Here is a 15,340-nt window from a genome sequence, read left to right as displayed (position 1 = left end):
CTGCTCTCCCCGACCCTGGAGACTGGCTGGCCCTCTGAGACGGTGAAGGGCCCTAAGGCGGATGTGGAGACCACAGCTCTAGGAAGAACCGGTGAGAACAGATGCATGCTGCAATGTTTTTGGCCAGAAATGGGGATCTCCAGGAACAGGACTGACCCAGTTTCGGTCCTCTACCCAGAGCCCGGCCCTCACACCAGGGCTGTGGGGTGCTCACTGCACGGTGGGGGAGGACAGGTCAGCGGCCGGGACCATGAGGTCCATCCTGGGTCCTGCTGGGGGGGCCTAGGGCAGAGGTCTGCCCCATGCAGGGAAGAGGGCAGGGATCCGGGACCCCCAAGTCCCCCACGTCGGACAGATTCACGATCGCTCACGGGGTCAGTCACTGAGTATTTATTGAGTCCCTGACGCTCAGCTGCAAGTAGGCTGACGGGGCTGTTACCGGGGATGGGGGCTGGTCGTCCTCACTCCCAAGCCCAAATCCGGGACTGCTGGCTGCCTAGGCATTGTGAGAGGGTCGAGAGGCGTGGCTCAGACCCTCCCCACAAGCCATCTGGGTAGGAGGGGGCCCACGGGCAGAGTCTGGTAGAAGCAAAGGCACAAGGCAGTATCACGGGCAGGATGGGTCAGGGTCTGCAAGAGGGGAGGCCCAGCCCGGCTAGGCTGACCAACACAGGACCTCTGAGAACGGTGAGGACCAGGTGCTCTGAGGCCCCGGCTGGGGGCCCCGGAGGGACCCAACTCGAGGCTGGCTCAGCTCTTGCCTCTGCCTCTTGCAGGGAGACCTTGAGCAAATTTACAAAAACAAGCCGCGAGGGATGAAGCTTTGGAGCCAGGAAGGCAGGCCTTGGTTTCCCCTGGGGGAGAGGGGGCTCGGAGGAAGGCCTCATCCTCCAGAATCGTGGCGGCCTGGCTCCCCCTGCTGGCCTTGCGGCCCCTCTCCAGGTCTAGCTGCCACAGCCTGGGGATTCCGTCCCTGTCCGCAGGGGCGCCGCACACAGGGACACCCCCGACTTGGGACGGGCCTAGGGTTCTCCCCTGAAGCCCCCACCCCTAGTGGTCCCAGCCGGCGCTCCCACCCACCGTGGTGCCCTTAGTTGTCAGGTTCCAGTGTCCACTCTGACAGCCACTGCAGGCACGACGCCCGCTGTGCCTCTGTCTCGGGGGGCCTGGTGGAGGGTGTGGGAGCGCGGCAAGGTCCGGGGCTCCCTTCCGCAGGCTCAGGGTCGGGAGCAGCCCTCAGGACCTGGACGAGCTGGTCCAGTGACCGCACCAGGGTGTGGGGGCTCCAGCAGGCATCGAGTGTGGGCACGAAGGGATCTGGCGTGCAGGCCTCCACACACTCGGTGTGGGTGGGGATGCGCAGGTAAAACGCGTGCAGCATCATGCGGAAGGGCTGGTCTTCCCGGCCTGACGCCTGCCCGTAGGTCAGGTCCCCCACGACGGGGTGACTGAGGGCGCTGCAGTGCACGCGCAGTTGGTGCGTCCGGCCTGTGGGGGTGCCGAGGGAACAGGTAGGGTGGGGAGGGCATCCCGTGCCCCTCCCCTCCCCCCACATCGCCCCAGCCCTGTCCTGTCGCTGTCTGGAAGCCCCACGAAACCCCTGAAAACGGCAGACCTCTCTGTTTCCTGGTACAAACGAGAACATCGGGATTTAGAGAAGCGGTCGACTCCAAGAGTCGCTGCCGGGAGGGTCAGGACCAGGCACGCTGGAGAACTCCTGCCGGCCTTCCAGAGGCCCTCACGTCCAGGAGCAAGACCCCGTGTGGGGCTGAGATAGCGGAACGGCCTCAGGCAGGCCACTCTGCCCCTGTGCCACCGTTTCATCTCACGCGTAACAGAAGGGACACTGCAGCACCTTGTGTGAAGAGACGTGGGTGCCAGACATCGACCACGCCAGGGGCGCGAGGGACATCGTTAACAGACAGCAAAGGGGCCTGGACAGCTTCCTGGTCCCCGCCCCCAGACGTACCCGTGAGGGGCTGCAACAGCACTTTGGAGACGGGGTCGCCCGCGTACAGCCCATGTTCCAAGACCACCAGCTCGGTGACACTTGGCTTTGGGTTCTCACAGCCTGTGAAGAGGAGAACAGGGCGTGAAGTTGGCTGGACCAGCCTAGGGCCCGATCCACTCCAGCCCAGCTCACCTGTCTCCACGGGCCCTGCCTGCTCAGGCTTCTCACTGGATGACCCTCCCCCTCCCACTGGTCCCCAGGGATGCCCCCCTGACAGACCCCACTCCCCTGGCCCGCGTACCCTGTGTACCCTCGATGCACATGGTGTGAGCCCGACCCTCTGTGCTGTTCCTGCCGATGGCATAGTTGATGGTCATCCGGCTCTCCTGGACATGTCCCCGTACCTGCCAGGCAGAGGGTCACGAGCTGCCCTCGCGGCCACCCACCACTTCTGGGGAACCCCCTGCCTCGGAGATTGGTCAGGCCTTACCAGAGCCAAGTAAGCCTTGGTGACACGGCGCTCCTTGAAGCACTTGTAAGCGCTGCCCGCTGCAGCCTTGTTCAAGGCCACACAGAGGGCCCCGCTGGTGGAGAAGTCCAACTGGTGGCAGAACCTGGCATGGGGCAGCGGATCAGGGGTGGCTAGACTGGGGGTGGCCACTTCCCTCCCGCAGAGGCCGCTGGGGGCCACCAGTGCCTGGCCTCTGCACACCTGAACCCATAGTAGGTGTCAGGGTCCGCTAACTCCGGGAAGCGGAGGCGCAGCTGCTTCTGGAGGGTGGGGGTCTCACGCCACATCCTACTGTCGATGCGCAGGTCCCAGTGCTTGTTCACCACCAGGAAATCCTGGCTCTGGTACACCACCGACAGGCTCTCTACTGGGCCTGCTTCCATGCTGGCGCCTGCAACGCACGGGGGTCCACGGGAAGTACAGCGCACGTCAGCGTCCTGCGCAATTGGCGTGTACATCCCTGTTCTCCAGGGTCCCCGGCGTGAAGCTACTGACGCGGCGTCCGCACGCACTAGATCCCTTTCTACTCTCACTTCTCAGCTCTGACTGTGGGGTTGTCCGACCCAAACGCAGAGTCCGGAAGAAGCAGTCTCGCGCCTCAGCCCACCCCCGCGGACCCCTCCGGGGCAGTCCTCCAACGCGCGACAGGAGCCGCTTGCCGAGAGGGGAGGGGCCAAGAGAGGAGCTGCCGGGCCCCCCCCCCCCCCCACCCTGGCGGCCGTGGCGCCCAGCGAGGGCGGCCATCTCCGCCCTCATCCCCCGCCCCGAAGCAGATACAATCCTCCCCGGCAGCCCCCGACCCCCGCGTCTGATGGGCACCGGCCTACGGGTTCTGGGAGCCCTTCCCGCAGCCTGCCCCGCCCCTACATCGGACCGACCTGCAGCTTAGCCGCGCCGCCCCGGCCCGCGAGGCAGCTGCCGGGCGCCGGCTCCAGCACCACGTCCCCGCACCTGGCGGCCCAGCGACCCCGCAGCCGCGCCTCACGGGACCTACCGGAGCGCGCAGCCCTGCCCACGCCCCGCCCACGCCCCGCGCACGCCCCGGACGGGCGGCCGTGCGGGCCAATGGTGAGCGCCCAAGACCTCCGCTTCGACTCCGGCGCGTCTGCTCAGCCCGGCGCTCTCCCCGCCCTCGTCGCAGACGGGCGGGCGTGCCGGCCAATGGTGAGCGCCCGAGGCCACGGCGCTGGCTCGGCCCCGCCCGGCCTGCGCGCGCGGCCCCGCCTCCGCCCCGCTCCTCCCGGTGGCCAATGGCGAGAGCCGCCGGGCACGCCGGCCATTGATTGGCGGCGCCGGGACGCGAGGGGCGGGAACGGCGCGCAGCACCGGCGGCCGCGCGGGAGGTTCGGAGCGACGGGTTGGTGCAGCGTGAGCGGGCGCCATGGGAGACCCCGAGCGCGAGCTGGGGGGCGGCCAGGACGACTTCTACAGCCAGTTTGCGGCCGAGCTCGAGGTGTTGGCCGAACTGGAAGGTGGGCGTGGGCCCCGCCTCGGCCTCGTCCCCCTAGTCCTGGAGGGCTGGTCGGAGGAGGGGAGGCGGCGGGGGACCCGGAGGCTGGAGCGAGCTCAGGCGGGGGCGTATCGGAGCGAGAAGGGCCCTCCAGCGCCCCAGGCCGCGGGAGCTGTTGCCTGTACAGGCTGACCTGGCGCCGCTGCTGTCAACCTTCTCTCCCGGCAGGGACAGCCACCCCGTCGCCTTCCAGGGGTCCCTGGCCCGCAGTGTGTCGGTCCCGGCTGACATTCGAGGAGGCCGTTGCTGGAGGGGACGGTGCCACTCATTGCTCTCCAGACGGACCTCCAGGGAACCACAAAGGCAGTGCCAGGAAGAGGCAGCTGGCCGATCATGACCCCAGGGACGGGGCCTTGCCCCCCAGTATGTCCTCAGAGCCCCAAGGCATACGGGTGGGGTGTGAGGCTTGGCAAGAGCTTCTGAAACTTTCGACTTTCTCCCCAGCCCCCAGGGTCAAACGGCTCAGGCTGGAAGTCGTGAAGAAGCTGAACTTCAGACCTGAGCAAATGGAAGAGCCGCCCCTTCCTGACTCACCTGCTGGGGACATCACCCCCCCACCGAGTCCGGAGATCCCCCCTGAACTGTGGGGCAAAGGGTGTGTGGCTCGGGGCACAGATGCCCCAGGGATTTTGGGAGGGTCCCAGGTTTTGGGAGGCTTGGGGCTGAGTGTGTGTGGGAGGAATGTATAGTCAAGAGTGGATCTGAGTTTCTCCTGCCATGGTCACAGGAGGTGAGTGTCCCCAGGTCAGCATCTGTCCCTTCCTAGGCCCTTGGATGCTGGTGCTGATGTGGGTCCCCTTCAGGCCTCTCCAGCAGCTCGAAATCCTGTCCTGAGGCGGCCCCCTGTCCTGGAGGACTATGTCAGTGTGACCTCCACTGGTGGCTGCCGGGCTTTTCTGGTGCTGCGGGGTGACCCCGTGGGCACAGGGGTGCAGGTGAGTGTTGTGTGGCCACAAGTGGGGGTGAGAGGCTGGCAACAGCCTTCCTGTAGGGTTGGCGGGCTCGGTGCTGTCCAGGAAAGGGTCCTAGACATCATATCAATCCTCAGACCCTGGGGACCCCTCAGGAAGTTCATGTGACCTGCGGTCATCCACCTGTGAGGGCCTGTTTCACTGTCCCCTTCCTGTGGTGTCTCTTTTCCCTTTCTCTGATGTTTTAACCTTTACTTTTTTTTTTAAAGCTATCTCCATCCCAGTGCATTTTCTCTTTAGGATTTTTGTTTGGAGATGCGGTTTGTCCTTGCGTTGGTCTGTTGTCAGTAGAAAACGCCACCTGGGTCCTTGAGCACTGACGAGAGAGGGTCTGTGGGTGATTGTGTTCTGAGAGATGACAAATGGTGTCTTCGTTTCCATGCAGAACCCTTTCCTTGATATCTGGTGGCGAGGCCGTGGCCAGCTGGACCTGTTGGGTGTGTCCTTCGCGTCCCTGAAGGAGCAGGTCGACAGTGAGGTGGGATTTGTCAGGAGAAGGGTAGCTCTGGGGTGACTGCATGCTGGAGACATGCTGATCCCGTCTCTGCTGTTTGCACAGCGGAGGCAGCAACTGCTTGAGGAGGCCCGTCAGCTCTCAGACACGCTTCGCAGGTGACACGGTGGGCCCTTCCAGCCCTGGGACCCTTACCGGCTCTTGGACTGCTGATCTCCAGCCTGTAGTCGGCGGGGGGTGTGCAGTCCCTCTACTCACCTGGCAGCTCAGGGCATGATGTTCTCCAGCCTCAGCTCTGAGGAGGTGGGAGAGGAGGTCCAGACTTCGGGGGCCCCTGAGGAAGAGCTGGCTGACAGCCGAGACGACTCCCAGCACTGCCTCTGGGTGGATGAGTTCGCACCCCGGTGCTACACGGAGCTTCTTAGCGATGACGTGAGACCTCGCTCTCTTGTTCCCGTTCAAGCGTGACTGATTTCTTTGTTGCCCCAGAGTTGCTCTTGTCAGCTTGAAGGACCTTGGGAGGGCGGAGAGGGTTTGGATTTGCGCTTTGGAGCTGTATGTGGGGAAGCTGAGGCCAGCATGGGGCTGGCGTTCTGGAGGTCCCCTGCGACCTGGGCTGGGGGTCCAGGGCTCCCCCTGCCTGCAGCCTGTTTCCTTCCCCACTGTCCCGGCAGCTGATGCTGGAACACACGGGACAGTGGGGTCTCCTGAGGGAGTTAGGTGGTAGGGATGGAGGTCCTGGTGTGTGCCTCGCTCTGTCACTCACCGGCAGGGTGACCTGTTCCTTAGCTTCCACATTCCCGTGTGTCTCTCGGGGCTTGGGACCGCAGGCTGACGTGAAGGGCGGGCACGGGGAGTCCTTGGCGCTGGCGGTTCCTCCAGGCCACGCTTCCCGTCCCGCAGTTCACTAACCGCTGCCTCCTCAAGTGGCTGAAGCTGTGGGACCTGGTGGTGTTCGGCCGAGAGAGGCCTGCGAGGAGGCCCAGACCCGGTCTAGAGCTGGCCCGCGGTGGCAAGGAGGCCACGACCTCCGGCAAATGGAAAAGCCACGAGCAGGTGCTAGAGGATATGCTGGAGGCTGACCTGGACCCGAGCCGGCGGCCCCGGCAGAAGGTGAGCCCCACCTGGCCGTGTCACACACGTCTCTGAGCCCGGGGGCTGTGCTCTCCGGGTGGCCAGCGCCCTTGCGGCCTCTGGGGGCCTCTGTCTCCGTGGCTGAGGGCGTCATAGCGCCAGGCTGTTGGCACGGAACGTCGGCGCCGTGAGTTGGAATTTGAGCGTGCTTTAAAGACCCGGCCGAAGTCTGCCTTTCGGAGGACCGCGTACCTTTCCAGGATGCTCACGGCGACGGCGGGTGGTTTCTGGGGGTCAGTTGCACTAGCAGCGTCTGTGTCCTTGTCCGATCTCCTCACTGCTGGTCTCGGGCGGCGCTGTCTCCGACTCTGAAGCGGTAGGCGGGAAGCCAAGCGCGCCGAGTGTGGTCTGTGCTTGTGTGCTCGCCACGGTGGGCTTGGGGCACATCCCTTAGGAGTGAGCCTCACGGGACGGGAGTTTCAGCCTCGGGGGTGGGGCGGGGGCTCCGCGGCGGTACGGGTGGTGGCCTGTCTTCATCCGGCCTGTCTCCGCCGCAGGTGGCGCTGCTGTGTGGCCCCCCGGGGCTGGGCAAGACCACCCTGGCTCACGTGATTGCGCGGCAAGCTGGTTACTGCGTGGTGGAGTTGAATGCGAGGTACGTGCCAGGCCTCCGGTCTGTTCTGACTCCCCCGAAACCGTGGTGGGCCACAGGTGGGGCTTGGTCCCGGGGTCTTGGGCGGTGGAGTTCGTGCTTTGGCTGGACTCGCTGGGACGCGGGGTGGTCCTGTCACAGGGTAGCCTCTAGCTGTAGGCCTGGTGGCCCAGTCCTGGGAGCCTGTGCTGCCAGCGACCCCGATCGCTCCCCTGATGGCCCCACCTCTGGCCTCACTGGTTCCAGTGACGACCGCAGCCCTGAGGCCTTCCGCACGTGCATCGAGGCGGCCACGCAGATGGAGTCGGTGCTGGGTGCTGGCGGGAAACCCAACTGTCTGGTCATCGATGAGATCGACGGGGCCCCTGTGGTGGGCCTCCTGGGCGCCCCAGTGGGTGGGCAGGTGGGCCGGCGACGGGCTAGGGCTCACCGTGTCCTCCGCCCATATCCCAGGCCGCTGTCAACGTTCTTCTGAGCATCCTGGATCGCAAGGGCCCGCAAGAAGCAGAGTCTGGGGGTCCGGCTGTTCCCACAAGTGGGGGACGGCGACGCCGGGCTGAGGGGGGACTCCTGATGAGGCCCATCATATGCATTTGCAATGACCAGTGAGTGGGGGAGAGCAGAGGGCCCCTGGAGGGTGCCGCACCACCCCCCCCCCCCCCCCCCCCCGCCTTTGCCCTTGGGGGCGGGTGTGTGCCCGTGTCTGCCCCCTACAGGTTTGTGCCCTCCTTGCGGCAGCTGAGGCAGCAGGCCTTTCTTCTCCACTTTCCGCCCACACTGTCTTCCAGGCTCGTGCAGCGGCTACAAGAGGTGGGTGAGGGCCGTGGTGGGGAATACGCAACCGGGGGGCCATATGGCCAGCTATGGGGTGGGGGGACGCCGCGCCTGTCCTGGTCCCCTCTCGCATCCAGGCCCCATCCCCTAGCTGACCCCTGGGCATGGGGGTGACTGGACCAGTTTGCCCTCTGGCAGTAGATGGTTCGAGCACAGAGCGAGGCCGGGCCCCAGAGTCTGTAGCTGTTGTTCCCCTGCGTTCACCTGTGTTCTCGGGAAGAGGCGGCCTTGGGGTGGGTTTCTGGGGGGGAGAGCGCCCACCCTCCCGCCTCCCTGCAGATCTCCCTGCGGCGGGGCATGCAGGCCGACCCGGGTGCGCTGGCGGCTCTCTGCGAGAAGACGGACAACGACATCCGCGCCTGCGTCAACACCCTGCAGGTGGGCAGGTGGGCAGGTGGGCAGGTGGGGCAGGGGCTGCGGCTGGGGGAGGCAGGGCTCAGCCGCCTCTCACTGCCCCGCACACCCTGTGTCCAGTTCCTGCACGGGCGGGGCCGGCGGCAACTGAGCGTGCAGGTCGTGCAGACCACTCGCGTGGGTCTCAAGGACCAGCGCAAGGGGCTCTTCTCCGTGTGGCAGGAGGTCTTCCAGCTGCCCCGGGCGCAGAGGTAAGCAGGCCGGCCAGCCCTGCCTCCAGCAGAGACCGAATGCTGCCCAGGCCCTGGGGGCACTTGGCCTCCCCGCCATCCCGTTAAGGACCAGTAGAGCAGACCCTCAGGCCGCTTTGGGTGGCAAGGTGCCACTGAGAGCGATAAAGAGGCGCGGCTCCGTTCCAGCCTCGGCACCCCTCTGCAGGCAACGCTGGGGCCAGAACCTGGCCCTGATCCCACACACGCTCCTGCTTGGCGATGGGCCCACGGGTCTGGGGCCCCGTCCTGCCGAGGTGCCTTTGACCGCGACTTCCCAGCGGTTCTACCACATCCTGCACGTGGCTGCGTCTGCAGGCGAGCATGAGAAGGTGGTCCAGGTAATGATGCTCTTGGGACGTTTTTGGGGGCTCCCAGTGGCTCAGTACCTGGCTGCGTGTCTGTCCCCAGACAGCGGGTGGGAGACACCTCAGATGGTGTCAGGGAAACAGGATAGGCGCGAGGGGTGGTGGACATGGGGCATCGGGGAGATCTCTCAGAGATGACAGCAAATGGACAGGGGCCTGGGTGGAGGGACTAGCTGGTGCCAGGAGGGGACGCCCCGTGTGGGCTGGCAGGGTGGGGAGGTGGGCCGGGTGCGCGGTGGGGTCACTCCATTTGCTGGTCGGGATCCATCTGGGTGGGGCGGAGCGGGCAGAGTGGAGTTCCGGTTTGGGCGGGTGGCACAGGTGCCCCCCACCCCCGGGAAGCCTGGCCTAAGCTGCCTCCCTGACTAAGCAGCTTTGGATTATTGGGTGATCCGTAAATCTGGAAACCGTTACGGGGAGGGGCCGTGCCGTAGCCCAAGGAGACGACTCTTGAAAGGAACGAGAGTGGGGCTTTTTCTATGCCCTTGATTCTGACCGACGGAACTTCCTTTAGGGAGGAGGTCGGGTTCTTTTGTGCGTCTGTCGGGGATTTGGTCAGAACACCGGGGTGGCAGGCTGGGCCTTCTTGGGTCTGTCTTTGGGGTTTTGGGGCGGGCCCTTGCTGGTGTTTGCAGATGTCCCGAGGCCCTGCATTTGGCAGGGCGGTGGGAGGTGGAGGTTCCCGTTGGGTGGTGTTTACACAGTGGGCTGGGGGCCGCGGCTGGAGGGGTTCGGGGCCCACCCACCTGCTCACCCCCAGGGCCTGTTTGACAACTTCCTGCGCCTGCGGCTTCGGGACTCCAGCCTGGGTGCCGTGTGCGCGGCGCTCGACTGGCTGGCCTTTGACGACCTGCTGAGCCGGGCCGCCCACCACGGCCAGAGCTTCCGGTTGCTGCGCTACCTGCCCTTCCTGCCGGCAGCCTTCCACCTGCTCTTCGCCTCCAGCCACGTGCCGAGGATCGCCTTCCCCAGCAGCCAGCAGGAGGTGTGCCCCTGCACCCAGCCCGGGGCTCGGGGCCGGCCCAGAGACGCCGGGTTACCCAGGCCCCATTCACTCTCTGCCCCAGGCCCAGAACCGGACAAGCAGGACACAGAACCTCATCCAGACGCTGGTGTCGGGCCTGACGCCCGCTACCCGCAGCCGAGCTGCACCTCAGGCCCTCGTCCTGGATGTCCTCTGCCTGCTTCTGGACATCCTGGCGCCCAAGCTGCGCCCTGTGAGTGCCTCAGCCAGGGCGGGGTTGCGACTGCCCACAGGGGAGGGCCCCTGGCCGTGCTCAGCGTCCGTGCCCTTGCCCCTGCCCCCTGTCCCCAGGTGAGCACACAGCTGTACAGCACTCGTGAGAAACAGCAGCTGGCCGGCCTTGTGGGAACCATGCTTGCCTACAGCCTAACCTACCGCCAGGAGCGCATGCCCGACGGGCACTATGTCTACAGGCTAGAGCCGTGAGTCTGTGCGGCACCTGGGGCGGGGGTGCCGGGGGCAGGAAGCTGGGCTCCAAGTGCTGTGGCGGTCTCTGGGCCGGGAATCTGAAAGCGTGGTCTCGGCGACGCGTGTGTTGGTGTTGCCGTCTGTGGGGGAGCGGCAGGGGCTCGGTTCCTGCTTAGCCTTTGCCCAGATGTGATCGTGAGGCGTGGTGTTCCAGGTCAGGCACAGCGCTGGGGTCTGAGGTTTACTGCGGAGGCTCTCGCTGCCTCAGTGTCCCGCAGAGGGCCCTTGAGCTCCCCAGGGCTCGGCTTCCCCATCCCGAGATAGTCCCCGGGGCCCTGCTACCCAGTGAGGCACCAGCCGCACGTCTCCCTCTGTCACAGTCACAGGGAAGCAGTAGTGGTGACCGTTCCAAGCACTCAGCCCCAGACTTGAGACCAGGCCTTGCCTTGTCTCATTTCTTCATCCTGTGGCCCTGGAGGGGTTCCCTTCTTGTGCCCACGTGTAGTCGGGGAAACTGAGGTTTGGGGCAGGTAATCTTCTCTTGCTGTGGGGCTCAGGCATTGTGTTGCCAGGACCGGGCCCACCCTGCAGCTCTTACATTCTGGCATCTGGGGCTGGTGTGGCAGGTGGCCCCTGCCTGTCTCTGCTGACCAGGTACATCTCTGTGCCAACTCTGAGAGCAGGAATGTGGAGGAGGTCTGCCGCTTTCCTGAGCTGCCGGCCCGCAAGCCCCTCACCTACCAGGCCAAGCAGCTCATCGCCCACGAGATTGAAATGGAGAAGATGCGGCGGGCAGAGGCCTTGGCCCGGGCTGGGGACAGCCACCAGGTAAGCCTGCCCAGGCTTCGGGCCAGAGCCAGGCCTAGGAGGGCAGGGCTGTTGGAAGGGACCTTGTTCCTGGAGTGGCCCTGCGCAGTCAGCCTTCGCCACCTGTTTTTGCAGGCAGAGGAGGGTCCCCAGGGGGTTGCTGGGGAGAAAGGGACACAGCCACCCGCCTCACGCAGCCACGAGGAGCAGCGGCTGGAGCGCATCCTGAAGAAAGCGGCCCTGGAGGAACAGGTGCAGGGGGTGGGGGTGGGGGGCAGGCGGGTAGGGATGGGGCTGGTGCTCAGCCCTGGGGGGCCTGCCAGTGGTTCCCTGCTGCTCAGCGTAGGGTGTTCCACTTGGCTCAGTTTGGATCTGGTCACGGTGTCCTCCTGCCACTATGCGGGTTCTGAGGGGCTGAAGGGAAGGGAGACTGGGAGGGGAGGTGGGAGTCTGCTCCCGCAGCCGCTGGGCCCTCTGCTCACAGCAGGGAGTCTGAGACCCTGACCAACCCGCCTCCTTCAGCCCGAGAGAGACTTCTTTGGTCGCGTGGTCATCAAGAGAGCGCCAGCCCTGAATGCAGGTGTGTGGCGGGAGGGAGGGGAGGGAGGGAGGGGCCGGAGCAAGGCAGAGTAGCAACCACACGTCCTCCACAGGAGATGTGGCCCCGGACACAGATGCGACCGAGTGGCGCATAGGCACAGCGGTGGGCAGGAGTGACGTCTGGTTTCGCTTCAAGGAGGGCGTCTCCAATGCCGTGCGGCGCAGCCTGCACATCCGGGACCTGCTGTAGCGGGCCTGCGCCGGACACCTCGACCCGTGCTGGGTGCCCTGGAACCCCCCCACCAGACGCCCCAGGGCCCAGGCTTGATGCTGTGCTGTTGCTTTTTCTCCATCAGAAAATGTACAAAAGCACGGACGTCATCAAAGAGTCTTTATAAAAGCCACACCTTTATCGAGGTGTTCTCCCTACAAAGAGGCAAGAGTCGGGGCGGGGGTGCTTCACAGGATGGCGCACTTGCCCTTCTCCACCCACGGGTTGTTCTTCATCAGGTCGGGGTTCAGGAACGGGTCCTTGGGGATCCCATCCTCGATCCACTTGAGGAGCCTGTGTGCGGCAGGGTGGAGAGGGGGAGGTGAGCAGGCGGGTGCCCAAGGGCGAGGGCTGGCTGTGGAGGTGTGGTTCTGGCTCATGCAAAACGCTCGGGGCAGGGAAATGAGATGCAGATGGGAGCCGGCAGCCCTGGGTGGGCGGGGCTCCGTGGGGTCCTGGGGACTTACTCAGGGATGGTCTTGGACGACATCTCCCTCTTGAAAGCCAGCTGGTACTTGAGGCTTTCTACCTCTTTTTTCATCTGAGGCACATCCCACTCCTCCATGGCGTCGGGAGCTTCGGAAGTGGCCAGCCTGGGGCTGGAGGGCGCGAGAGGAAGCAACAGCCAGGGGGCCCGCCAGCCGGCGGTCACCCCCAGATGTGCCCTACCCACTGGTTGAGGGCACCCCCTCCCAAAGGAAGGAGGGAGGCCCACCCTTGTACAGTGACACCCAGTCTGCGGCTTGGGAGGTCCCCAGGGGCCTCACCACCGGTTTCCCAAGGTCCACATAGGCACCCACACGGTCCACAGGGTGCAGGGCCTGGAGCTGAAGCCCCACAAATGAGGCCCCATGTGCCTGCCCCTCCCCCATGGGGCTAATTAGCCGCAGGGAAAAGTTTTTACTCAGTTCCACACCCTTACCTCCCACCCCCACCAAAGCCTTACCACGGCCCGGTCCCTGGGTGGGAAGGAAAGGGGCAATGTTGTGGCGACAGCAGGGCCAGGCACACGGCACAAGTGGGTTCCCAGAAGCCTGCCCTCCCGACTCCCAGGCCCACTTGCCACCCTGGTTGCAGAGTGGGTGACCCAGACCATCATCATGTAAGGGGTGGGGCCCTGCTTGGCTTCCTTCCAGTTCCTTTCTAATGCTTTGCATGGGGAAGCCTACCCAGAGGAAGTTAATCCCAGAGCCAGGAAGATTTGGCTGCAATTTGCATCTCTGCCTAGAGGCTGCAGAGAGGAGGTGCTGAGGACCTTGGGATCCCAGGCTGCACAGCAGGTCTGGGACTGGGGAGGGGCTGCAGCCTCTTTGGGCCCAGGGCTGCCCCCAGCACCCTCCACAAGCCATCTGGCCCAGTTTCTGCCGTGCACCAGCCTGGCAGAGCAGGTTGCTTCCTGCCTCCTCCCCCACCTCAGCCCACTCCAGGGGCCCAGGGAGTCCCTCACTGGGCCCCAGGCCCTGCTCCCATCACTGAGGCTGAGAGCCAGGCTTCCTGGACCTTGGGAGGGTGGGCAGGGGTTGACAGGAGCGCGGCCCTGTCTGCGTCAGCCTGTGGAGGGGACTCCTGGCCGGAAGATCTCTTGTGGGGGTGGGGGTGGGGGGGGTCAGCCCTGGTCGGTTGGGGACAGAACAGCCGCACTAGGAGTCGTCGTGGGAGGGTCAGTCAGGAGCCAGGGATAAGAGCCCCGGTGGAGGGGAGTCTGCCTCTTGGGGGGCCAGTCAATGGGGGGCATGCAGGTGCTCCCCTCCCGGAGACCCCAAGTTCAGCATCCCCACCCCTGGCCGGGACAGCCACGTGGTTGGGGGCTCTCCGCGGCGGGGGCGGGGGCGGCGGCCCTGCCCGCCGCCCCCGCCGCCTGCCCTGCTTGCCCTACCTGCGCGCAGCGCCGCCGGAGCCGGCTGCCCGTCCCGCGCGCCCCGCGACGCCCCCGGCCACGGCGCTCGGCGCTCGGCGGGCACTGCGGGCGGCGCGCACGGCGCAGGACGCGGCTCCCCTCCCCTTCGGCCGCTCCGCCCCCGCCCCCGCCCCGCCCTCCCGAAGACCGAGGGGGTTCTCCCCACTGGTGGGGTCGGGCCTGCTGGGACACGCAGGGCAGCTGCCCTCGGCCATAAGACCAACAGGCAGGGGCATCTGGGGGTTAGGATGGTCCAGGTCAGCCTGGTGGGATTTGGGCGAGTCCCAGAATCCCTCCCGGCCTCGGTTTCCTGCTCTGCACAGGGGGCCAGTTGATCAGACCTACCTTGGACGGTGCCAGCAAGGGCCAAGTGACAAGGACCAAGTGATGGTGAGTGACAGCGAAGACCAAGTGAATGAGTGAGCGGGCACATAAGCGGGCAGAGCCTGGGCAGGTGCCCCGCCCACTCCTGCCACCTGGGGGCCAGGCTCTGGCACCGCCCCCGTTGCCTCCCCTCCTCCTCCAGGGACTGCGCCTGACCCTACGTGGTCTGCCTGCCAGCCCTTGGGGGTGGGAGATGCAGGGGTAGGCAACGTGGGTCAGCTCTGGCCCTGGACAGTGGTCTCCCACAGGGCTGGGTGGGCTCCTGGGCTGCCGTGTGGTGCTGCCACCAAAGACTTAGAGCCATTAGATTGTGCCCCAGCCCTCCGTGCCCCTGATGGGCTGAATCATAGACTAGGTGTGGGTAACAGGGCCAGGACACTGTACCTCTCTGAGGTCTCAGCAGTGCCAACTGAAGGGTCTGTGGGCAGCCCTCCCCTGGAGCTGAGCCACCCACAGGAGTGAGCCTGTCCCCTTGAGGGCATCTGGGCCTGTGCCCCATGCCCAGGCCAGCAGCGGGTAGACTGGATAGCTGCCCTGAGGGCGGGGAGGTATGTCCATACTTCAGTTTACCCTAAGCCAGAGACAGCCAGACTTGCTCTTCGTGGGCCCAGGGGTGCCCTGGCAGTGTCCTGCCTCAGGAGGCGGTGTCTGGCTCGGGGGTGCCCAAGCCCAGGCTGAGTGGCTTTGGGGGCTCCGAGGAGGGAGGCGGCCCATCACCTCTCTGTCAGGCTCCTCACCCGGCCCGCGATGGGGCCCAAGCAGACAGTCCCTCTGCCTTCTGCCCCTCAGGGCAGAAGGTGCCGTCGGGGCTGGGACCACATTCCCCTCAGCCGTGATGCTCTGGGTGTGTGTGGTAGGCCCTGCTGTCCTGCTCCCAGGGGAACTGTGCCCCTGGGGCTACTGAGTGACGCAGGCGCCAGGCTGCATCCTGGGTGGGGGGCCCCCAGGCAGCAACGGCAGCCGCAGGGACCAGCAGTGCCCAGCTTCCCAGTCATGATCCTCGCAAAGGCCTGGACCAGGCTCTTAGCAGGAGCTCTGGGCTGGGGGCCTATGAACGGTCA

General features: G+C 65.7%; 3 protein-coding genes across 7 annotated transcripts; 1 reads left to right on the top strand and 2 right to left on the bottom strand.

Moving 5' to 3' along the window:
- Positions 1-375: 375 nt before the first annotated feature.
- On the bottom strand, positions 376-3,586 carry RPUSD1 (RNA pseudouridine synthase domain containing 1). Of its 2 annotated transcripts, XM_060648005.3 has the most exons (6): positions 3,341-3,455; positions 2,664-2,853; positions 2,442-2,565; positions 2,253-2,355; positions 1,970-2,071; positions 376-1,488 (listed from the first exon to the last, which is right to left on the bottom strand). In XM_060648005.3, exons 2-6 carry the CDS (start codon positions 2,843-2,845, stop codon positions 1,091-1,093), a joined length of 909 nt encoding a protein of 302 aa, XP_060503988.1. In that variant the 5' UTR covers positions 2,846-2,853; positions 3,341-3,455; the 3' UTR covers positions 376-1,090. The 2 variants fall into 2 exon arrangements, with proteins under 2 accessions (XP_060503988.1, XP_060503990.1); XM_060648007.3 differs by lacking the exon at positions 2,664-2,853 and having other exon boundaries at positions 3,341-3,586.
- Positions 3,587-3,776: 190 nt separating this feature from the next.
- CHTF18 (chromosome transmission fidelity factor 18) lies at positions 3,777-12,138 on the top strand. Of its 3 annotated transcripts, none has more exons than XR_009614719.3 (22): positions 3,777-3,934; positions 4,141-4,335; positions 4,417-4,567; positions 4,739-4,907; positions 5,329-5,421; positions 5,503-5,555; positions 5,685-5,829; positions 6,301-6,510; positions 7,029-7,126; positions 7,370-7,493; positions 7,577-7,728; positions 7,840-7,933; positions 8,237-8,335; positions 8,432-8,562; positions 8,750-8,921; positions 9,709-9,933; positions 10,016-10,165; positions 10,264-10,394; positions 11,035-11,208; positions 11,323-11,439; positions 11,710-11,767; positions 11,841-11,896. XR_009614719.3 is itself a non-coding variant. In XM_060648009.3 (22 exons), exons 1-22 carry the CDS (start codon positions 3,844-3,846, stop codon positions 11,975-11,977), a joined length of 2,829 nt encoding a protein of 942 aa, XP_060503992.2. In that variant the 5' UTR covers positions 3,777-3,843; the 3' UTR covers positions 11,978-12,138. The 3 variants fall into 3 exon arrangements, 2 of the variants coding, with proteins under 2 accessions (XP_060503992.2, XP_060503991.2); XM_060648009.3 differs by having other exon boundaries at positions 4,252-4,335; positions 11,064-11,208; positions 11,841-12,138; XM_060648008.3 differs by having other exon boundaries at positions 11,064-11,208; positions 11,841-12,138.
- GNG13 (G protein subunit gamma 13) lies at positions 12,106-14,360 on the bottom strand. 2 transcript variants are annotated; one of them, XM_060648012.1, is made up of 3 exons: positions 14,241-14,360; positions 12,466-12,597; positions 12,106-12,292 (listed from the first exon to the last, which is right to left on the bottom strand). In XM_060648012.1, exons 2-3 carry the CDS (start codon positions 12,561-12,563, stop codon positions 12,187-12,189), a joined length of 204 nt encoding a protein of 67 aa, XP_060503995.1. In that variant the 5' UTR covers positions 12,564-12,597; positions 14,241-14,360; the 3' UTR covers positions 12,106-12,186. The 2 variants fall into 2 exon arrangements, with proteins under 2 accessions (XP_060503995.1, XP_060503993.1); XM_060648010.2 differs by lacking the exon at positions 14,241-14,360 and adding an exon at positions 13,875-14,005.
- Between the last annotated feature and the right edge of the window lie 980 nt (positions 14,361-15,340).

This window comes from Panthera onca, chromosome E3 (genome assembly GCF_046562875.1).
Source record: "Panthera onca isolate mPanOnc1 chromosome E3, mPanOnc1 haplotype 2, whole genome shotgun sequence".
NCBI classification, from domain to species: Eukaryota; Metazoa; Chordata; class Mammalia; order Carnivora; family Felidae; genus Panthera; species Panthera onca.
The sequence above is the reverse complement of the archived record's forward strand: the minus strand, read 5'-3'. Positions and strand labels throughout refer to the sequence as shown.